Source organism: Coregonus clupeaformis, unplaced genomic scaffold (genome assembly GCF_020615455.1).
Source record: "Coregonus clupeaformis isolate EN_2021a unplaced genomic scaffold, ASM2061545v1 scaf0295, whole genome shotgun sequence".
In the NCBI taxonomy this organism is placed as follows: domain Eukaryota; kingdom Metazoa; phylum Chordata; class Actinopteri; order Salmoniformes; family Salmonidae; genus Coregonus; species Coregonus clupeaformis.
The window spans coordinates 248,964-270,293 of NW_025533750.1; the positions used below are offsets into that span (position 1 = coordinate 248,964).

At 44.1% G+C, this 21,330-nt stretch overlaps 1 protein-coding gene across 2 annotated transcripts in view; it reads right to left on the reverse strand.

Moving 5' to 3' along the window:
• The window catches only part of LOC121534203 (E3 ubiquitin ligase TRAF3IP2), a 79,710-nt gene that overhangs the window by 49,397 nt on the left and 8,983 nt on the right, over nt 1-21,330 (reverse strand). Inside the window, exon 3 of one of the 2 annotated variants that reach the window (XM_041840766.2) lies at nt 8,774-9,411. In XM_041840766.2, the coding sequence (XP_041696700.1) occupies nt 8,774-9,411 (638 nt within the window). Of the gene's footprint in view, nt 1-8,773; nt 9,415-21,330 lie in introns of both variants that reach the window. The other variant, XM_041840765.2, reaches the window with a different exon arrangement.

The window sequence follows — 21,330 nt, forward strand, 5'->3', positions numbered from 1 at the left end:
ACAGGGCTGTAGTGGAGCAGGTTGAGAGCTTCAAGTTCCTTGGTGTCTACATCACCAACAAACTATCATGGTCCAAACACACCAAGACAGTCGTGAAGAGGGCACGACAAAGCCTATTCCCCCTCAGGAGACTGAAAATATTTGGCATGGGTCCTCAGATCCTCAAAAGGTTCTACAGCTGCACCATCGAGAGCATCCTGACTGGTTGCATCACTGCCTGGTATGGCAACTGCTCTGCCTCCGACCGCAAGGCACTACAGAGTGCGTACGGCCCAGTACATCACTAGGGCCAAGCTTCCTGCCATCCAGGACCTCTATACCAGGCGGTGTCAGAGGAAGGCCCTAAAAATTGTCAAAGACTCCTGCCACCCTAGTCATAGACTGTTCTCTCTGCTACCGCACGGCAAGCGGTACCAGAGCGCCAAGTGTAGGTCCAAAATACTTCTTAACAGCTTCTACCCCCAAGCCATAAGACTCCTGAACAGCTAATCAAATGGCTACCCAGACTATTTGCATTGAGTGTGACTGTTTGAGGTTGTGGACAGGTGTCTTTTATACTGATAACAAGTTCAAACAGGTGCCATTAATACAGGTAACGAGTGGAGGACAGAGGAGCCTCTTAAAGAAGAAGTTACAGGTCTGTGAGAGCCAGAAATCTTGCTTGTTTGTAGGTAACCAAATACTTATTTTCCACCATAATTTGCAAATAAATTCATTAAAAATCCTACAATGTGATTTTCTGGAAAAAAAATGCTCAATTTGTCTGTCATAGTTGACGTGTACCTATGATGAAAATTACAGGTCTCTCTCATCTTTTTAAGTGGGAGAACTTGCACAATTGGTGGCTGACTAAATACTTTTTTCCCCCACTGTAAATGTGATGGTCTAAGCCCACAACAATGCTTAAACCACATCAATCTGATTGGGTGTCAGGGCCTGGCTCCCCAGTGGGTGGGCCTGTCAGGGCCTGGCTCCCCAGTGGGTGGGCCTGTCAGGGCCTGGCTCCCCAGTGGGTGGGCCTGTCAGGGCCTGGCTCCCCAGTGGGTGGGCCTGTCAGGGCCTGGCTCCCCAGTGGGTGGGCCTGTCAGGGCCTGGCTCCCCAGTGGGTGTGCCTGTCAGGGCCTGGCTCCCCAGTGGGTGGGTCTGTCAGGGCCTGGCTCCCCAGTGGGTGGGCCTGTCAGGGACTGGCTCCCCAGTGGGTGGGCCTGTCAGGGACTGGCTCCCCAGTGGGTGGGCCTGTCAGGGCCTGGCTCCCCAGTGGGTGGGCCTGTCAGGGCCTGGCTCCCCAGTGGGTGGGCCTGTCAGGGCCCGGCTCCCCAGTGGGTGGGCCTGTCAGGGCCTGGCTCCCAAGTGGGTGGGCCTGTCAGGGCCTGGCTCCCCAGTGGGTGGGCCTGTCAGGGCCCGGCTCCCCAGTGGGTGGGCCTGTCAGGGCCTGGCTCCCCAGTGGGTGGGCCTGTCAGGGCCCGGCTCCCCAGTGGGTGGGTCTGTCAGGGCCCGGCTCCCCAGTGGGTGGGTCTGTCAGGGCCCGGCTCCCCAGTGGGTGGGTCTGTCAGGGCCCGGCTCCCCAGTGGGTGGGTCTGTCAGGGCCCGGCTCCCCAGTGGGTGGGCCTGTCAGGGCCCGGCTACCCAGTGGGTGGGCCTCTGTCCACCCAGGCCCATCCATGTCTACGCCCCTGATGCAAAGAGCCCATGATGACTATTGCACATCACAAATAGTCTACTACTTCGGACTAAACTTTTTCAATACCTGGTTTGCATACCCATTGTTGCCTTAGTTAGCATTTACTGGTAGATATCATAAGTTGAAAGGTCTTTCCTACCCTAACGGCTACAGATGTCATTCTTCTGTGAGCTGCTCCATGCAACAACCAGTTGAGAGCTGCTCCATGCAACAACCAGTTGAGAGCTGCTCCATGCAACAACCAGTTGAGAGCTGCTCCATGCAACAACCAGTTGAGAGCTGCTCCATGCAACAACCAGTTGAGAGCTGCTCCATGCCAACACCAGTTGAGAGCTGCTCCATGCAACAACCAGTTGAGAGCTGCTCCATGCCAACACCAGTTGAGAGCTGCTCCATGCAACAACCAGTTGAGAGCGGCTCCATGCAACAACCAGTTGAGAGCTGCTCCATGCAACAACCAGTTGAGAGCGGCTCCATGCAACAACCAGTTGAGAGCTGCTCCATGCAACAACCAGTTGAGAGCTGCTCCATGCAACAACCAGTTGAGAGCTGCTCCATGCCAACACCAGTTGAGAGCTGCTCCATGCCAACACCAGTTGAGAGCTGCTCCATGCAACAACCAGTTGAGAGCTGCTCCATGCCAACACCAGTTGAGAGCTGCTCCATGCCAACACCAGTTGAGAGCTGCTCCATGCCAACACCAGTTGAGAGCTGCTCCATGCAACAACCAGTTGAGAGCTGCTCCATGCCAACACCAGTTGAGAGCTGCTCCATGCCAACACCAGTTGAGAGCTGCTCCATGCAACAACCAGTTGAGAGCTGCTCCATGCAACAACCAGTTGAGAGCTGCTCCATGCCAACACCAGTTGAGAGCTGCTCCATGCCAACACCAGTTGAGAGCTGCTCCATGCCAACACCAGTTGAGAGCTGCTCCATGCCAACACCAGTTGAGAGCTGCTCCATGCCAACACCAGTTGAGAGCTGCTCCATGCAACAACCAGTTGAGAGCTGCTCCATGCCAACACCAGTTGAGAGCTGCTCCATGCCAACACCAGTTGAGAGCTGCTCCATGCCAACACCAGTTGAGAGCTGCTCCATGCCAACACCAGTTGAGAGCTGCTCCATGCCAACACCAGTTGAGAGCTGCTCCATGCCAACACCAGTTGAGAGCTGCTCCATGCAACAACCAGTTGAGAGCTGCCCTACTCTCTTGCTGCCTGCAGATTATATTCAGCTGAAACTAGGCTGCGTGCTGCGTGCATGTGAATATATTTCACGTGCTTTGCGATTGAGTAGGCTACTTTGTGCATGATTTGTGTTTTACAAAAAGTTCACTCTCCTACATGAGTGCACTAGTATTATGGTTGCTGTCCTTTCAGAATCACGAACCTGTCACACACTGAAGGCCTATAGCACGGTTTCTATAGCCTATAGCCTATAGCACGGTTTCTATAGCCTATAGCCTATAGCACGGTTTCTATAGCCTATAGCACGGTTTCTATAGCCTATAGCCTATAGCACGGTTTCTATAGCCTATAGCACGGTTTCTATAGCCTATAGCCTATAGCACGGTTTCTATAGCCTATAGCACGGTTTCTATAGCCTATAGCCTATAGCACGGTTTCTATAGCCTATAGCCTATAGCACGGTTTCTATAGCCTATAGCCTATAGCACGGTTTCTATAGCCTATAGCCTATAGCCTATAGCACTGTTTCTATAGCCTATAGCCTATAGCCTATAGCACGGTTTCTATAGCCTATAGCCTATAGCACGGTTTCTATAGCCTATAGCCTATAGCACGGTTTCTATAGCCTATAGCCTATAGCACGGTTTCTATAGCCTATAGCACGGTTTCTATAGCCTATAGCCTATAGCATGGTTTCTATAGCCTATAGCCTATAGCACTGTTTCTATAGCCTATAGCCTATAGCCTATAGCACGGTTTCTATAGCCTATAGCCTATAGCACGGTTTCTATAGCCTATAGCCTATAGCACGGTTTCTATAGCCTATAGCACGGTTTCTATAGCCTATAGCACGGTTTCTATAGCCTATAGCCTATAGCATGGTTTCTATAGCCTATAGCCTATAGCACGGTTTCTATAGCCTATAGCCTATAGCACGGTTTCTATAGCCTATAGCCTATAGCACGGTTTCTATAGCCTATAGCCTATAGCACGGTTTCTATAGCCTATAGCCTATAGCACGGTTTCTATAGCCTATAGCCTATAGCACGGTTTCTATAGCCTATAGCCTATAGCACGGTTTCTATAGCCTATAGCCTATAGCACGGTTTCTATAGCCTATAGCCTATAGCACGGTTTCTATAGCCTATAGCCTATAGCCTATAGCACTGTTTCTATAGCCTATAGCCTATAGCCTATAGCACGGTTTCTATAGCCTATAGCCTATAGCACGGTTTCTATAGCCTATAGCCTATAGCACGGTTTCTATAGCCTATAGCCTATAGCACGGTTTCTATAGCCTATAGCCTATAGCACGGTTTCTATAGCCTATAGCACGGTTTCTATAGCCTATAGCCTATAGCATGGTTTCTATAGCCTATAGCCTATAGCACGGTTTCTATAGCCTATAGCCTATAGCACGGTTTCTATAGCCTATAGCCTATAGCACGGTTTCTATAGCCTATAGCCTATAGCACGGTTTCTATAGCCTATAGCACGGTTTCTATAGCCTATAGCCTATAGCACGGTTTCCCAGCTGGCGGCCTGTCATTGTTGGACACCAGGAAACCAGCTCCAAGTGATTATAATTTCCCACGCATAACAGAGAGACACGTGATAGTATACAAATGTAAGCAAGGTTTGAAATGATTATATTTTTGTCAAACATTCTGTTTGGGCTTCTTGCGGTTCATTTGCAGTCTACAAATTATTTGTAATTATGTTCCGGCCCCCCGACCATCCGCTCAATAAATAAATCGGCCAGTGGCTGGATCTAGTTGATGATCCCTGCCCTATCGGTTCGCCGATGTGCAAACATGTCTATAATAGATATAAAGGCTGTTAAGATATTAATGTTTCAAGAAAGGAGTGTATATATTTGGCCTGGTGAAGAGGTTTCATGCGCTGACTGAATGGAAGCTGATAATTATTCGTTTATTACTCCGCTGGTCTCGGCTGGCCTCAGGAAGAAATCAGTCCTCACTGTCCGAGTCAAGACTGTATTCGACACCGGTTTGGAGTACTACAACATCGCATTTTAGACTCAGCAGGTTCCTGATGTTAAATATCTTGGAAGCATTTTAGACTCAGCAGGTTCCTGATGTTAAATATCTTGGAAGCATTTTAGACTCAGCAGGTTCCTGATGTTAAATATCTTGGAAGCATTTTAGACTCAGCAGGTTCCTGATGTTAAATATCTTGGAAGCATTTTAGACTTGCAGCAGGTTCCTGATGTTAAATATCTTGGAATCATTTTAGACTCTGTTTGATAAACATGCTGTTATAAGTTAATTATACTGTTTGATAAACATGCTGTTATAAGTTAATTAGACTGTTTGATAAACATGCTGTTATAAGTTAATTAGACTCTGTTTGATAAACATGCTGTTATAAGTTAATTAGACTCTGTTTGATAAACATGCTGTTATAAGTTAATTAGACTGTTTGATAAACATGCTGTTATAAGTTAATTATACTGTTTGATAAACATGCTGTTATAAGTTAATTAGACTGTTTGATAAACATGCTGTTATAAGTTAATTAGACTCTGTTTGATAAACATGCTGTTATAAGTTAATTAGACTCTATTTGATAAACATGCTGTTATAAGTTAATTAGACTGTTTGATAAACATGCTGTTATAAGTTAATTAGACTCTGTTTACCCGTTGATACTGCACTTTTGTTTTTACACACAATAATTTCACAAATATCCTACTTCATGACAATATGGACTCAGGTGAAACTCACAGTAAACAAATCTATAGCATCACTCTAAAACAGAGCTCTGATAATTCCAGACAAAAAGCTGATAAGGCACCATCACCGATAAGGCACCATCACTGATAAGGCACCATCACTGATAAGGCACCATCACTGATAAGGCACCATCACCGATAAGGCACCATCACTGATAAGGCACCATCACCGATAAGGCACCATCACCGATAAGGCACCATCACCGATAAGGCACCATCACCGATAAGGCACCATCACCGATAAGGCACCATCACTGATAAGGCACCATCACTGATAAGGCACCATCACTGATAAGGCACCATCACTGATAAGGCACCATCACCGATAAGGCACCATCACTGATAAGGCACCATCACTGATAAGGCACCATCACTGCCATGTGCTAAGGAAACATAATTAGTTTAGTTTTGAAAGAACATCCAGGCAACTTGACACAACTGTGGGAAGCATTGGAGTCAACATGGGCCAGCATCCCTGCGGAACGCTTTCGACACCTTGTAGAGTCCCCATGCCCCGACGAATTGAGGCTGTTCTGAGGGCAAAACTCAATATTAGGAAGGTATTCTTAATGTTTTATACACTCAGTGTAAGTAATCTGCAATTTATACGAGTGCATTAAGCAACACACTATTGAAGTAGGGTCGCCAAATGAGGATACCTAAGACAAGTACCCTAATAGTCATTTATCCATAGGCATGGACGGTACAGAAATGTCAGCTTAGTTAGTTAAGGTGTGGTAACCAGAATGACTGTGTTAATAATGTTATGTACACTCACTATGTGTATTTATTTAATTTGTTCAGTTTATTTTCTGGATTGTCATGTTGCTGTCTTTCTATCTGAGGACTGTACATTTGTGCAAGATAGCGTGCTATGTTGCAATGCATTTTACTGTTGTAAATTGCAATGTGTCAATGTTATTGCATCTGTCCCTACTCAAATAAAATTGAATAATTTTAGCATTTAATCTGGTAATTGAACTGCCTTGCCATGACATGCCAGATTAGATGCAACAAGATTTATGTCAGGGATATGAATGAGCCTCGTCAGATTAGATACAACAGGCTTTATGTCAGGGATACGAATGAGCCTTGTCAGATTAGATACAACAGGCTTTATGTCAGGGATACGAATGAGCCTTGTCAGATTAGATACAACAGGCTTTATGTCAGGGATACGAATGAGCCTTGTCAGATTAGATACAACAGGCTTTATGTCAGGGATACGAATGAGCCTCATCAGATTAGATACAACAGGCTTTATGTCAGGGATACGAATGAGCCTTGTCAGATTAGATACAACAGGCTTTATGTCAGGGATACGAATGAGCCTCATCAGATTAGATACAACAGGCTTTATGTCAGGGATACGAATGAGCCTTGTCAGATTAGATACAACAGGCTTTATGTCAGGGATACGAATGAGCCTTGTCAGATTAGATACAACAGGCTTTATGTCAGGGGATACGAATGAGCCTTGTCAGATTAGATACAACAGGCTTTATGTCAGGGGATACGAATGAGCCTTGTCAGATTAGATACAACAGGCTTTATATCAGGGATACGAATGAGCCTCATCAGATTAGATACAACAGGCTTTATGTCAGGGATACGAATGAGCCTTGTCAGATTAGATACAACAGGCTTTATGTCAGGGATACGAATGAGCCTTGTCAGATTAGATACAACAGGCTTTATGTCAGGGATACGAATGAGCCTTGTCAGATTAGATACAACAGGCTTTATGTCAGGGGATACGAATGAGCCTTGTCAGATTAGATACAACAGGCTTTATGTCAGGGGATACGAATGAGCCTCATCAGATTAGATACAACAGGCTTTATGTCAGGGATACGAATGAGCCTTATCAGATTAGATACAACAGGCTTTATGTCAGGGATACGAATGAGCCTTGTCAGATTAGATACAACAGGCTTTATGTCAGGGATAAGAATGAGCCTTGTCAGATTAGATACAACAGGCTTTATGTCAGGGATACGAATGAGCCTTGTCAGATTAGATACAACAGGCTTTATGTCAGGGATACGAATGAGCCTCATCAGATTAGATACAACAGGCTTTATGTCAGGGATACGAATGAGCCTCATCAGATTAGATACAACAGGCTTTATGTCAGGGATACGAATGAGCCTTGTCAGATTAGATACAACAGGCTTTATGTCAGGGATACGAATGAGCCTTGTCAGATTAGATACAACAGGCTTTATGTCAGGGATACGAATGAGCCTTGTCAGATTAGATACAACAGGCTTTATGTCAGGGATACGAATGAGCCTTGTCAGATTAGATACAACAGGCTTTATATCAGGGATACGAATGAGCCTCATCAGATTAGATACAACAGGCTTTATGTCAGGGATACGAATGAGCCTTGTCAGATTAGATACAACAGGCTTTATGTCAGGGATACGAATGAGCCTTGTCAGATTAGATACAACAGGCTTTATGTCAGGGGATACGAATGAGCCTTGTCAGATTAGATACAACAGGCTTTATGTCAGGGGATACGAATGAGCCTTGTCAGATTAGATACAACAGGCTTTATGTCAGGGATACGAATGAGCCTTGTCAGATTAGATACAACAGGCTTTATGTCAGGGATACGAATGAGCCTCATCAGATTAGATACAACAGGCTTTATGTCAGGGATACGAATGAGCCTTGTCAGATTAGATACAACAGGCTTTATGTCAGGGATACGAATGAGCCTTGTCAGATTAGATACAACAGGCTTTATGTCAGGGATACGAATGAGCCTCATCAGATTAGATACAACAGGCTTTATGTCAGGGATACGAATGAGCCTCGTCAGTAACATAAAACCATTACAACTTTGTCCACCATAGTATTGTGTTGTCGACTAAAATAACTACAAATAAGCCACTGAACAGAATTAGAAGTCATTATTAACCCTTTCCCAGCTTCTTCTCATTAGACAACAGTTAAGTCTGCTTCCCAAATGGCACCCTATTCACTTTGCTCTGGTCAAAAGTAGTGCACTATAAAGGGAATATGGTGCCACCCTGGTCTAAAGTAGTGCACTATAAAGGGAATATGGTGCCACCCTGGTCTAAAGTAGTGCACTATAAAGGGAATAGGGTGCTATTTGGGACGCAGACTAGTACTCACACATGGGCCTGTAGGGTAGGCGGTAACCAGCGACGGGCCGGGGGCTGTGGTAGGGGCCAATGTTGACGCCCTCCACAGGGCACTGGGTGCAGCAGTAGTTTGGGGTCAGAGTGTTGTGGTAGAGGCCTGCTGACGGTGGGATGGAGTGAAGGGACTGGGGCTGCTCCAGGCTGGTCATAGTAGGGCTGTATCGGCCCGGTAGGGGGGGGAGGGACAGGGACCTTCCCTGGGAGTAGCAGCTCTCCCCTGGGTAGCTGGGGTAGTCTGGGGGGGTGAGGCAGGAGGGCAGGCTGCTGGGGTAAGCAGGTCCAGGGCCAGACCAGACGCTGGTGTAGCTGGGGTGAAGCCAGGAGCCATAAGCCTGACTGGGGAACGGGGTAGGCTGGCTGTACCCGGCTGGGAGGCCTACAGGAGGCTGATACAGGGTGTAGCTGGGCCCTGCCAGGTCCCCCATAGCCCTCCGACTGCTGAGGGGGGAGCCAGCCATGGAGCTGGGGGGGTCACGGTGGAGGTGGAGGTCGGGGTGGAGATCGGGGTGGAGATCAGGGTGGAGATCAGGGCGGGTGGTAGAGGTCTCGTCGTCCTCCTCTGGAGTGTTCTGGAACTCTCTACGGCAGCAGATCAGCTGGGTGACACGCCTACTGGGACAGAGGTCAGTTAGGGGTCAGAGGTTAGGGTTAGGCCTGGGACAGAGGACTGGCTTCAGTTACATCATGTATTGTGCCTTCAGAAAGTATTCACATCCCTTGACTTTTACAAAGTGGGATTAAAATAGATTTAATTGTCATTTTTTATCAACGATCTACACAAAATACTCTGTCAAAGTGAATGAAAAATTTGAATATTTGTAAAAAAAATTAATAAAACACAATTCAACCCCCTGAGTCAATACATGTTAGAATCACCTTTGGCAGCGATTACAGCTGTGAGTCTTTCTGGGTAAGTCTCTAAGAGCTTTCCACACATGGATTGTGAAACACTTGCCCATTACTCTTTTCAAAATTCTTCAAGCTTTGTCTAATTGGTTGTTGATCATTGCTAGACAGCCATTTTCAGGTCTTGCCATAGATTATCAAGCCGATTTAAGTCAAAACTGTAACTCGGCCACTCAGGAACATTCACTGTCTTCTTGGTAACCAACTCCAGTGTAGATTTGGCCTTGTGTTTTAGGTTATTGTCCTGCTGAAAGGAGAATTAATCTCCCAGTGTCTGTTGGAAAGCAGACTGAACCAGGTTTTCCTCTAGGATTTTGCCTGTGCGTAGCTCCATTCCGTTTTTTTTTTATCCTGAAAAACTCAGTAGTCCTTAATGATTACAAGCATACCCATAACATGATGCAGCCACCACTGTGCTTGAAAATATGGAGAGTTGTACTCAGTAATGTGTTATATTGGATTTGCCCCAAACATAACACTTTGTATTCAGGACTAAAAGTTAATTGCTTTCCCACATTTCATGCAGTATTCCTTTAGTGCCTTGTTGCATGTTTTGGAATATTTTTTATTCTGTACAGGCTTCCTTCTTTTCACTATCAATTAGGTTAGTATTGTGGAGTAACTACAATGTTGTTGATCCATCCTCAGTTTTCTCCTATCACAGCCATTAAACTCTGTAACGGTTTTAAAGTCACCATTGGCCTAATGATGAAATCCCTGAGCGGTTTCCTTCCTCTCCGGCAACTGAGTTAGGAAGGACGCCTGTATCTTTGTAGTGACTGGGTGTATTGATACACCATCCAACGTGTAACTAATAACTTCACCATGCTCAAAGGGATATTCAATGTCTGCTTTTATTTTTACCCATCTACCAATACAGTGGGGAAAAAAAGTATTTAGTCAGCCACCAATTGTGCAAGTTCTCCCACTTAAAAAGATGAGAGAGGCCTGTAATATTCATCATAGGTACACGTCAACTATGACAGACAAAATGGAGAAGAAAAAAATCCAGAAAATCACATTGTAGGATTTTTAATGAATTTATTTGCTAATTATGGTGGAAAATAAGTATTTGGTCACCTACAAGTTTTAGAACACCTACTCATTCAAGGGTTTTTCTTTAATTTTACTATTTTCTACATTGTAGAATGATAGTGAAGACATCAAAACTATGAAATAACACATATGGAATCATGTAGTAACCAAAAAGTGTTCAACAAATCAAAATACAAAAGGAAGTAATGACAAGAGAACCGTTGAAGATGCACAGAGAGTAAAAAGGCAGATTACTGAGTTTGGGAATAGAAAAGTCTACGTGGTCTGTACTGTTTGGGAATAGTTTAGTACCGTGAATGGATGTGAGAGTTGTGTGAGTGTGGAAAAGACGACTGAAATTTGGACAATAAGCTGATTGAAATTTGGATAATAAGAGGATTGAAATTAGTATTATTATTACTATTAAGTAAGGAGTGAATGAGAGCTGTCAGGGGACTAGTTTCGGTGTGAAAGAGGTGCGTGTCTGAATGAATCCCCAAACCAGTTCTGTGTGAGCTGAGTGTGTCAATCTATAACGTTATCTAGGGGTTCCGTCCACCACCGGCCATCGTAATCTGGGACTACGAGGTGTTATTGAGCACGGGGTGTTTTATATGTTTAGGAAGTCGCGGCAAGAACTAATTATATAGGGATTCTGTATGTGAGACATGAAAGGAGAAAGTACTATTCCCAAATATGCTGTAAAATAGAACACTAGTGTAAATATTTAAACCCCTGTATGAATAGAACACTAGTGTAAAGGAGGATTCTGTGTATAATGGGTTACTAGAGATTTTATTTTATAAAATTTTATAAATTTTTTATTTCACCTTTATTTAACCAGGTACGCCAGTTGAGAACAAGTTCTCATTTACAACTGCGACCTGGCCAAGATAAAGCAAAGCAGTGCGATAAAAACAACAACACAGAGTTACATATGGGGTAAAACAAAACATAAAGTCAAAAATACAGCAGAAAATATATATACAGTGTGTGCAAATGTAGCAAGTTATGGAGGTAAGGCAATAAATAGGCTATAGTGCAAAAGAATTACAATTAGTATTAACACTGGAATGATAGATGTGCAAGAGATGATGTGCAAATAGAGATACTGGGGTGCAAAAGAGCAAAATAAATAACAATATAGGGATGAGGTAGTTGGGTGGGCTAATTTCAGATGGGCTGTGTACAGGTGCAGTGATCGGTAAGGTGCTCTGACAACTGATGCTTAAAGTTAGTGAGGGAGATAAGTGTCTCCAGCTTCAGAGATTTTTGCAATTTGTTCCAGTCATTGGCAGCAGAGAACTGGAAGGAATGGCGGCCAAAGGAGGTGTTGGCTTTGGGGATGACCAGTGAGATATACCTGCTGGAGCGCAAACTATGGGTGGGTGTTGCTATGGTGACCAATGAGCAAAGATAAGGCGGGGATTTGCCTAGAAGGGATTTATAGATGGCCTGGAGCCAGTGGGTTTGGCAACGAATATGTAGTGAGGACCAGCCAACAAGAGCGTACAGGTCACAGTGGTGGGTAGTATATGGGGCTTTGGAGACAAAACGGATGGCACTGTGATAGACTACATCCAATTTGCTGAGTAGAGTGTTGGAGGCTATTTTGTAAATTACATCGCCGAAGTCAAGGATCGGTAGGATAGTCAGTTTTACGGGGGCATGTTTGGCAGCATGAGTGAAGGAGGCTTTGTTGCGAAATAGGAAACCGATTCTAGATTTAACTTTGGATTGGAGATTCTTAATGTGAGTCTGGAAGGAGAGTTTACAGTCTAACCAGACACCTAGGTATTTGTAGTTGTCCACATCCTCTAGGTCAGACCCGTCGAGAGTAGTGATTCTAGTCGGGTGGGCGGGTGCAAGCAGCGTTCGGTTGAAGAGCATGCATTTAGTTTTACTAGTGTTTAAGAGCAGTTGGAGGCTACTGAAGGAGTGTTGTATGGCATTGAAGCTCGTTTGGAGGTTTGTTAACACAGTGTCCAATGAAGGGCCAGATGTATACAAAATGGTGTCGTCTGCGTAGAGGTGGATCTGAGAGTCACCAGCAGCAAGAGCGACATCATTGATATACACGGAGAAAAGAGTCGGCCCAAGAATTGAACCCTGTGGCACCCCCATAGAGACTGCCATAGGTCCAGACAACAGGCCCTCCGATTTGACACATTGAACTCTATCTGAGAAGTAGTTGGTGAACCAGGCGAGGCAGTCATTTGAGAAACCAAGGCTATTTAGTCTGCCAATAAGAATGCGGTGGTTGACAGAGTCGAAAGCTTTGATGAAGTAACAAGGGGAAAAATAATAATAATATACAACTTGCCCATGTAGACGTATGTAAGTGGTGTAAAAAGTATTAAGAGAAATGAATAGTATATTGGGTTACTAAATTTGATAAAGCACCAATGTATGAATGTATAATGGGTTACTAGAGTTTAACTTGCTCGATAGAGACTTATTATGGACAGAGCACGCCATCTACAGGGGACTGATAGTCAGTGCCAGCCCAGTTTTAATACATGTTGATCCCAGAAAGTTGATATTTTTCCTTCTGAATTGGCCGATGTATTTTATAAAATCGCCACATTACATGTTAATCTTAAAATATTAGACATTTAATAAGTGTGAAGCAGAAAGTGAATATCCAACAGAAATTGGTAATAAATATATAGAGTAACATTATTAGGGTAGACTAAAATTAAAACAATGCCTTCCAATATGGAAAAGGTTATCATAATAATAAAATAAATAATAATATGCCATTTAGCAGACGCTTTTATCCAAAGCGACTTACAGTCATGCGTGCATAAATTTTTTGTGTATGGGTGGTCCCGGGGATCGAACCCACTACCTTGGCGTTACAATTACATCATGTATGTTTTGTTTTTAAACCTTACAATAGGGGTAAAAGCAGAACATTGTTTGAGATCCATGTGTATTAGCAGTAGTGATTGAGAAGGTCTTCCTATTAGGAAGAAGGGAGAGTCCTAGTTGAGGGAAACAGATATGGAGACTAGCGAAAGTAATAAAATGAATGGCGATATTAGTTGCTTTCAGATAGCACTCTAATAATGCAGTATTTTAGTAATTTGAAGATGCTGAGGTTTCTATACAAGGTCACATGACGAACAGAGGGACATTATATTAGGCTGCCATCTGGTGTTTGGGTTAGAGATAAGCTTCCTGAGGACAAATAGATAGGCCGCCAGTACTCTCTGAACTCAAACAGGCTGTAAGGGACACAGTGGGACATTTGGGACAGAGGTATGAATAATTGAATAAGATACATTTTTGACAATTTCCAATTATTATTACTCAATTCTATAGTTAAGGTAGCACCAGTGATTTAAGCAAGGAGCTAATGTAATCTAAAACAATAATCTGTTTCCGTTAAGTGGAACTGTGTTCAGAATTGAAGTAGATCCAAGTAAATGTTTTTAGTACCGAATATTGAGCTGATAAGCCAGCACCAACTTTTTGAAAGTCCTATCAGATTTGTTAAACAACTGGTTACATATTTTAACTAGTTGATGTCACAAGGACATATGTCAATGCAACAGGTAAAAATGATAAGATTGCAAGAAAGGGTCTCTGGGATTGTTTACTTTAGAAGGTGCCTATTCCGCTTGACAGGACACTGTATCATCTGATGTGTCTGACGTATGATTCTGTATACGCAGGGTTTTATCAAGATTTCCTGCCCAAGATGCAGTAAGCACGATTAAGATTAAGAATTTTTAGGACTGATTAAAATAGCATAGTGAAATCTAAGTACATGTTTATTTTCTTTCTTCCAGGACTGATGGAATGTCCGCTACCAAGTTTCTTTTGACATGTTTACCAATGGTTCTGTATCTCTCCCTTTGAAAGGCTTCCTGAGGCAGGTGCCTTAGGAGAGTAGTTATTGAGACTGTGTACTATACAGTATAAAGGTACCCGGATCCAGCTGTTAAGGGAGCTCCCAAATTAAGTAAGGCTCTAGTCTATTTTACTATTACCTTATGGGATACAATTATTTCCTTATGGAGTTATTAAGAGTTGTAATTTTAATTTGATTTGTTATTCACATTTTGTAATTAACTGGCAGTAGTGTTGTTGTTTTTTTTGGACGCATGAATCACGATGTGAGTCATGTGTCCAAAGGGGGAATTACCAGTCCCCTGGGGCCCTTTGGTAAATATGGAAATTGTTTTATTCACATGCCAGCCTATAAAAGGAAGTGTTTTGCTGTTGTTGTTTTGTTTTTGTCTTGCTTCAATACAAATCTCACCAGATTGGGTCTTCTGGATGGTCGGGATGTCTCCCTAAGGATTAGCCCTCTGACTCCCTGACCCTGTAACTCTGCGGTGATATGATGGGGGACTATAAGCCAATTTGAAAAAATGGTTCCACCAGAGTCTTGTTATTCTCTTTGACATTTGTCTTAGAAATGAGTATTAAGAATATTGGTAGAAGTAATCATTTGTCATACAGTCTGGATTTGACACATATTGGCGCCGGAGAAGATGGCTGCCGTTTTACAGCCCTCTAACCAATTGTACTATTATGTGTGTTTTTTCGCGTTATTTGTAATTTATTCTGTACATAATGTTTCTGCCATCGTCTCTTATAACCAAAAAGAGCTTCTCGATATCAGGACAGCGATTACTCACCTCGTATTGGACAAAGATTTTTTCTTCAACGAGGCGGCCGCGAAGGATATCCTACAGACACCCGACAAGGCCCAAATCCCCGTCATTCACAGGAGAAAGAGACGGAGATATCGTGGACGTAGGTCGGGGTGCCTTGTAAGGATCCGACGGCGAGCGAGTAAACTGCCTCTTCCATCAATCCTATTAGCCAATCTTCAATCATTGGAAAATAAATTAGATGACCTACGATTACGGTTATCCTACCAACGGGACATTAAAAACTGTAATATCTTATGTTTCACCGAGTCGTGGCTGAACGACGACATGGACAACATACAGCTAGCGGGCTATACGCTACATCGGCAGGATAGAACGGCTGACTCCGGTAAGACAAGGGGTGGCGGTCTGTGTATATTTGTAAACAACAGCTGGTGCACAAAATCAAATATTAAGGAAGTCTCGAGGTTTTGCTCGCCTGAGGTAGAGTACCTTATGATAAGCTGTAGACCACACTATTTACCAAGAGAGTTTTCATCTATATTTTTCATAGCTGTCTATTTACCACCACAAACCAATGCTGGCATTAAGATTGCACTCAATGAGCTGTATAAGGCCATAACTAAACAGGAAAACGCTCATCCAGAGGCAGTGCTCCTAGTGGCCGGGGACTTTAATGCAGGGAAACTTAAATCCGTTCTACCTAATTTCTACCAGCATGTTAAATGTGCAACCAGAAGGAAAAAAACTCTAGACCACCTTTACTCCACACACAGAGACGCATACAAAGCTCTCCCTCGCCCTCTATTTGGCAAATCTGACCATAACTCTATCCTCCTGATTCCTGCTTATAAGCAAAAACTAAAGCAGGAAGCACCAGTGACTCCGTTAATAAAAAGGTGGTCAGATGACGCAGATGCTAAGCTACAGGACTGTTTTGCTGGCACAGACTGGAACATGTTCCGGGATTCTTCAGATAGCATTGAGGAGTACACCACATCAGTCACTGGCTTCATCAATAAGTGCATCGATGACGTCGTCCCCACAGTGACCGTACGTACATACCCCAACCAGAAGCCATGGATTACAGGAAACATCCGCACTGAGCTAAAGGGTAGAGCTTCCGCTTTCAAGGAGCGGGACTCTAACCCAGACGCTTATAAGAAATCCCACTATGCCCTCAGACGAACAATCAAACAGGCAAAGAGTCAATACAGGACTAAGATTGAATCCTACTACACCAGCTCTGACGCTCGTCAGATGTGGCAGGGCATGAAAACTATTACAGACTACAAAGGGAAGCACAGCCACGAGCTGCCCAGTGACACAAGACTTCCAGACGAGCTAAACCCCTTCTATGCTCGCTTTGAGGCAAGCAACACTGAAGCATGCATGAGAGCACCAGCTGTTCCGGATGACTATGTGATCACGCTCTCCGTAGCCGATGTGAGTAAGACTTTTAAGCAGGTCAACATTCACCAGGCCGCAGGGCCAGACGGATTACAAGGACGTGTACTCCGAGCATGTGCTGACCAACTGGCAAGTGTCTTCACCGACATTTTCAACATGTCCCTGACTGAGTCTGTAATACCAACATGTTTCAAGCAGACCACCATAGTCCCCGTGCCCAAGGACACTAAGATAACCAGCCTAAATGACTACCGACCCGTTAATAGAAGTATAACCTTTATTATGATGATAGTATCACCATACTAATTAGATTGTATAACCCAGAATGGTTTGAAAGTGTCTATCTCATACATTTTTAACAATTATTATCATAGAAGTGATAAAAGTAGGGAATGTGGAGGAAAAATGTATAGTCTGGAGACAGCCTTGAATTGTACATCTTGTCTCATATAATTATTGGTTCCTGTAGGTGCAGGGTAGAGACATGAGGGGGAGAAGGTCATGACCCCCTCCTCAGACCTTTTAAGGTCACATGCAGGAACCAGCCCTATGAACCATGCCTATGTAAGCAGTATATAAGGGACTGCCCCAGTGCAGCTCACTTCAGACGGGTACTTTATGCATCCAAGTTTGACTGTGACCTCTCCAGCTTGCTGTTAATAAAGAATGATTCATTTAATATTGACTTCGAGTGTCCATGGTGGTCATTTCCACGACACCAGCCGTGTTTTAACAAAACCCGTTCTGCTCGTCTACAAGGAAACCTGACATTTCCAAATACTGAGTCAACCTGTTGTTTAAGATACCAGAGTACAACTTGTAGACTGTGCTAATAAGGCTGATGCCAGACTATAACTGCAGACTGCTAATAAGGCTGATGCCAGACTATAACTGCAGACTGCTAATAAGGCTGATGCCAGAGTATAACTGCAGACTGCTAACAAGGCTGATACCAGAGTATAACTGCAGACTGCTAATAAGGCTGATGCCAGAGTATAACTGCAGACTGCTAATAAGGCTGATGCCTCTGTCATTTAATGGGACCCTGGATCATTCTTTGATGACTTTGGGTTTAATGATGGATCTGTACCAAGTTGACGGGGTGAAACAGACAGAATAGAGGAGACTTTCAGACTTCATTTGGAAGCTCCTGTATTCCTGGTGCTTTTGTTTTTGCCTTCCGAACTTCCTCCATAGTCAATGTTTCATTCAGGAATGAGTTTGAGGTGTATCCAGCCCTATTCATCTCAATTCCCATCCAATTCTTTAAGTTACAAGTATCATTTAAGAAGTCATCATCAAACACAGATGCTATATTGGTCCTCTGTAGCTCAGCTGGTAGAGCACGGCGCTTGTAACGCCAAGGTAGTGGGTTCGATCCCCGGGACCACCCATACACAAAAAAAAAGAAAAGAATGTATGCACGCATGACTGTAAGTCGCTTTGAATAAAAGCGTCTGCTAAATGGCATATTATTATTATTATATTGTTTCCTGAAAACAGGTTAGCAAAATCATTCCCCTTTACTTATCTAATACACAATTCTTCTTATGTTCAAGTTCACCATTTTCCAGTATGATTTCCATAGAATTTTCATAACTCTTTTCCGGCCCAGTTTATTTATGATTAAGGTCAAAGTGTAATTCATCGGCTGGGGGTGTGGTATCTACAGTACATTCAGATGTAGATCTCCCTGTTCAATATCACTTCCCCTTTCATTTAGCAGACGCTCTTATCCAGAGCGACTTACAGGAGCTATTAGGGTTAAGTGCCTTGCTCAAGGGCACATCGACAGATTTTTCACCTAGTCGGCTCAGGGATAAGAACCAGCGACCTTTCGGTTACTGGCACAACGCTCTTAACCACTAAGCTACCTGCCGCCCCAGGTAGCTTGACCAATTGTCTGGGACAGGGATGTTGTTTCGATGTTCGGAGGCAAGTTCTCTTAATTTGACTAAGCCCATGAAACTGGTCCTTGAGATTCTTGATATGTTTATCAAGCTCAGACTCCATGTCATCAGATAAGACCTTGTGTGCCTCTGCTACTCTATCGTAGCCTCTCTTCCACACAGGTACATGGTGCCTCTGCTACTCTATCGTAGCCTCTCTTCCACACAGGTACATGGTGCCTCTGCTACTCTATCGTAGCCTCTCTTCCACACAGGTACATGGTGCCTCTGCTACTCTATCGTAGCCTCTCTTCCACACAGGTACATGGTGCCTCTGCTACTCTATCGTAGCCTCTCTTCCACACAGGTACATGGTGCCTCTGCTACTCTATCGTAGCCTCTCTTCCACACAGGTACATGGTGCCTCTGCTACTCTATCGTAGCCTCTCTTCCACACAGGTACATGGTGCCTCTGCTACTCTATCGTAGCCTCTCTTCCACACAGGTACATGGTGCCTCTGCTACTCTATCGTAGCCTCTCTTCCACACAGGTACATGGTGCCTCTGCTCCTCTATCATAGCCTCTCTTTCACACAGGTACATGGTGCCTCTGCTCCTCTATCATAGCCTCTCTTTCACACAGGTACATGGTGCCTCTGCTACTCTATCGTAGCCTCTCTTCCACACAGGTACATGGTGCCTCTGCTCCTCTATCATAGCCTCTCTTTCACACAGGTACATGGTGCCTCTGCTCCTCTATCGTAGCCTCTCTTTCACACAGGTACATGGTGCCTCTGCTCCTCTATCGTAGCCTCTCTTCCACACAGGTACATGTTGCCTCTGCTCCTCTATCATAGCCTCTCTTCCACACAGGTACATGTTGCCTCTGCTCCTCTATCATAGCCTCTCTTCCACACAGGTACATGGTGCCTCTGCTCCTCTATCATAGCCTCTCTTCCACACAGGTACATGTTGCCTCTGCTCCTCTATCATAGCCTCTCTTCCACACAGGTACATGGTGCCTCTGCTCCTCTATCATAGCCTCTCTTCCACACAGGTACATGGTGCCTCTGCTACTCTATCATAGCCTCTCTTCCACACAGGTACATGGTGCCTCTGCTCCTCTATCGTAGCCTCTCTTTCACACAGGTACATGTTGCCTCTGCTCCTCTATCATAGCCTCTCTTCCACACAGGTACATGGTGCCTCTGCTACTCTATCATAGCCTCTCTTCCACACAGGTACATGGTGCCTCTGCTCCTCTATCGTAGCCTCTCTTTCACACAGGTACATGTTGCCTCTGCTCCTCTATCGTAGCCTCTCTTCCACACAGGTACATGGTGCCTCTGCTCCTCTATCGTAGCCTCTCTTTCACACAGGTACATGTTGCCTCTGCTCCTCTATCGTAGCCTCTCTTTCACACAGGTACATGTTGCCTCTGCTCCTCTATCGTAGCCTCTCTTTCACACAGGTACATGTTGCCTCTGCTCCTCTATCATAGCCTCTCTTCCACACAGGTCCATGTTCCTGTCCTTTCTGTCAGTTCCTCTTCAGTCTATTTGTTCATCCCTTGCTGCTGCTCTAATATTCTTCTTCCTTCTATCACTTCCTGTTCCCTGAAGAACCATCGAGGACCCTGCTTGTTTTACGTTTGTATACACGGGGCAGGATGAGGTCTGCTCTGTAACAAATCTTGAGTTCATATGCATGACACATTGCAAAAATACTATGTAATCATCATTTGAATGGGGCTCAACTTGGCTAATGGCTCAACTTGGCTAATGGCTCAATTTACCCCAAGGATTGAAAAAGAAAACTAAGTCCACACAGCTACAAGGATGCACTTTCATGCTAGGATTAGCACCTCATATTGTAGCTTACATACACCCTAACTGATCTATAGAACAATCTTAAAACGATCTACACTGAACAAAAATATAACCACAATATGTAAAGTGTTTCATGAGCTGAAATAAAAGATCCCAGACAATTTCCATACACACAAAAAGCGTATCTCTCTCCCTGTTAGCGAGCATTTCTCTTTTGCCAAGATAATCCATCCACCTGACAGGTGTGGCATATCAAGAAGCTGATTAAACAGCATGATCATTACACCTTGTGCTGGGGACAATAAAAGGCCACTCTAAAATGTGCAGTTTTGTCACACAACACAATGCCACAGATGTCTCAAGTTGAGGGAGTGTGCAATTGGCATCCTGACTGCAGGAATGTCCACCAGAGCGGTTGCCAGAGAATTTAATGTTCATTTATCTACCATAAGCCACCTCCAACGTCGTTTTAGAGAATTTGGCAGAACGTAATTCTGTTACCAATTTAGTAACAGCACTGATATCAAACTTGATATCAGTAAAAATACTATAACTAATTGGTAAATCTACCTTGTTATTTCTGTGAACTTTCATTATCCTTCCTTTTCATGAGGGAGAGAAATTAGAAAATATCTTCAAGATACAGTATGTGGGTTTTTGGCAGGGGCGCAACTTTCACTGGGGACGGGGGGACATGTCCCCCCCACATTCTGAAATGGCATTTTTGTCCCCCCCAGTTTTATTATTGGAATGTGATACAAAACGAGGCAACGGTGTGCTTTAGGACCATGCGGACGCCTCCCAGTGGTCGGGTAGGCTGTTTGGAGTGTT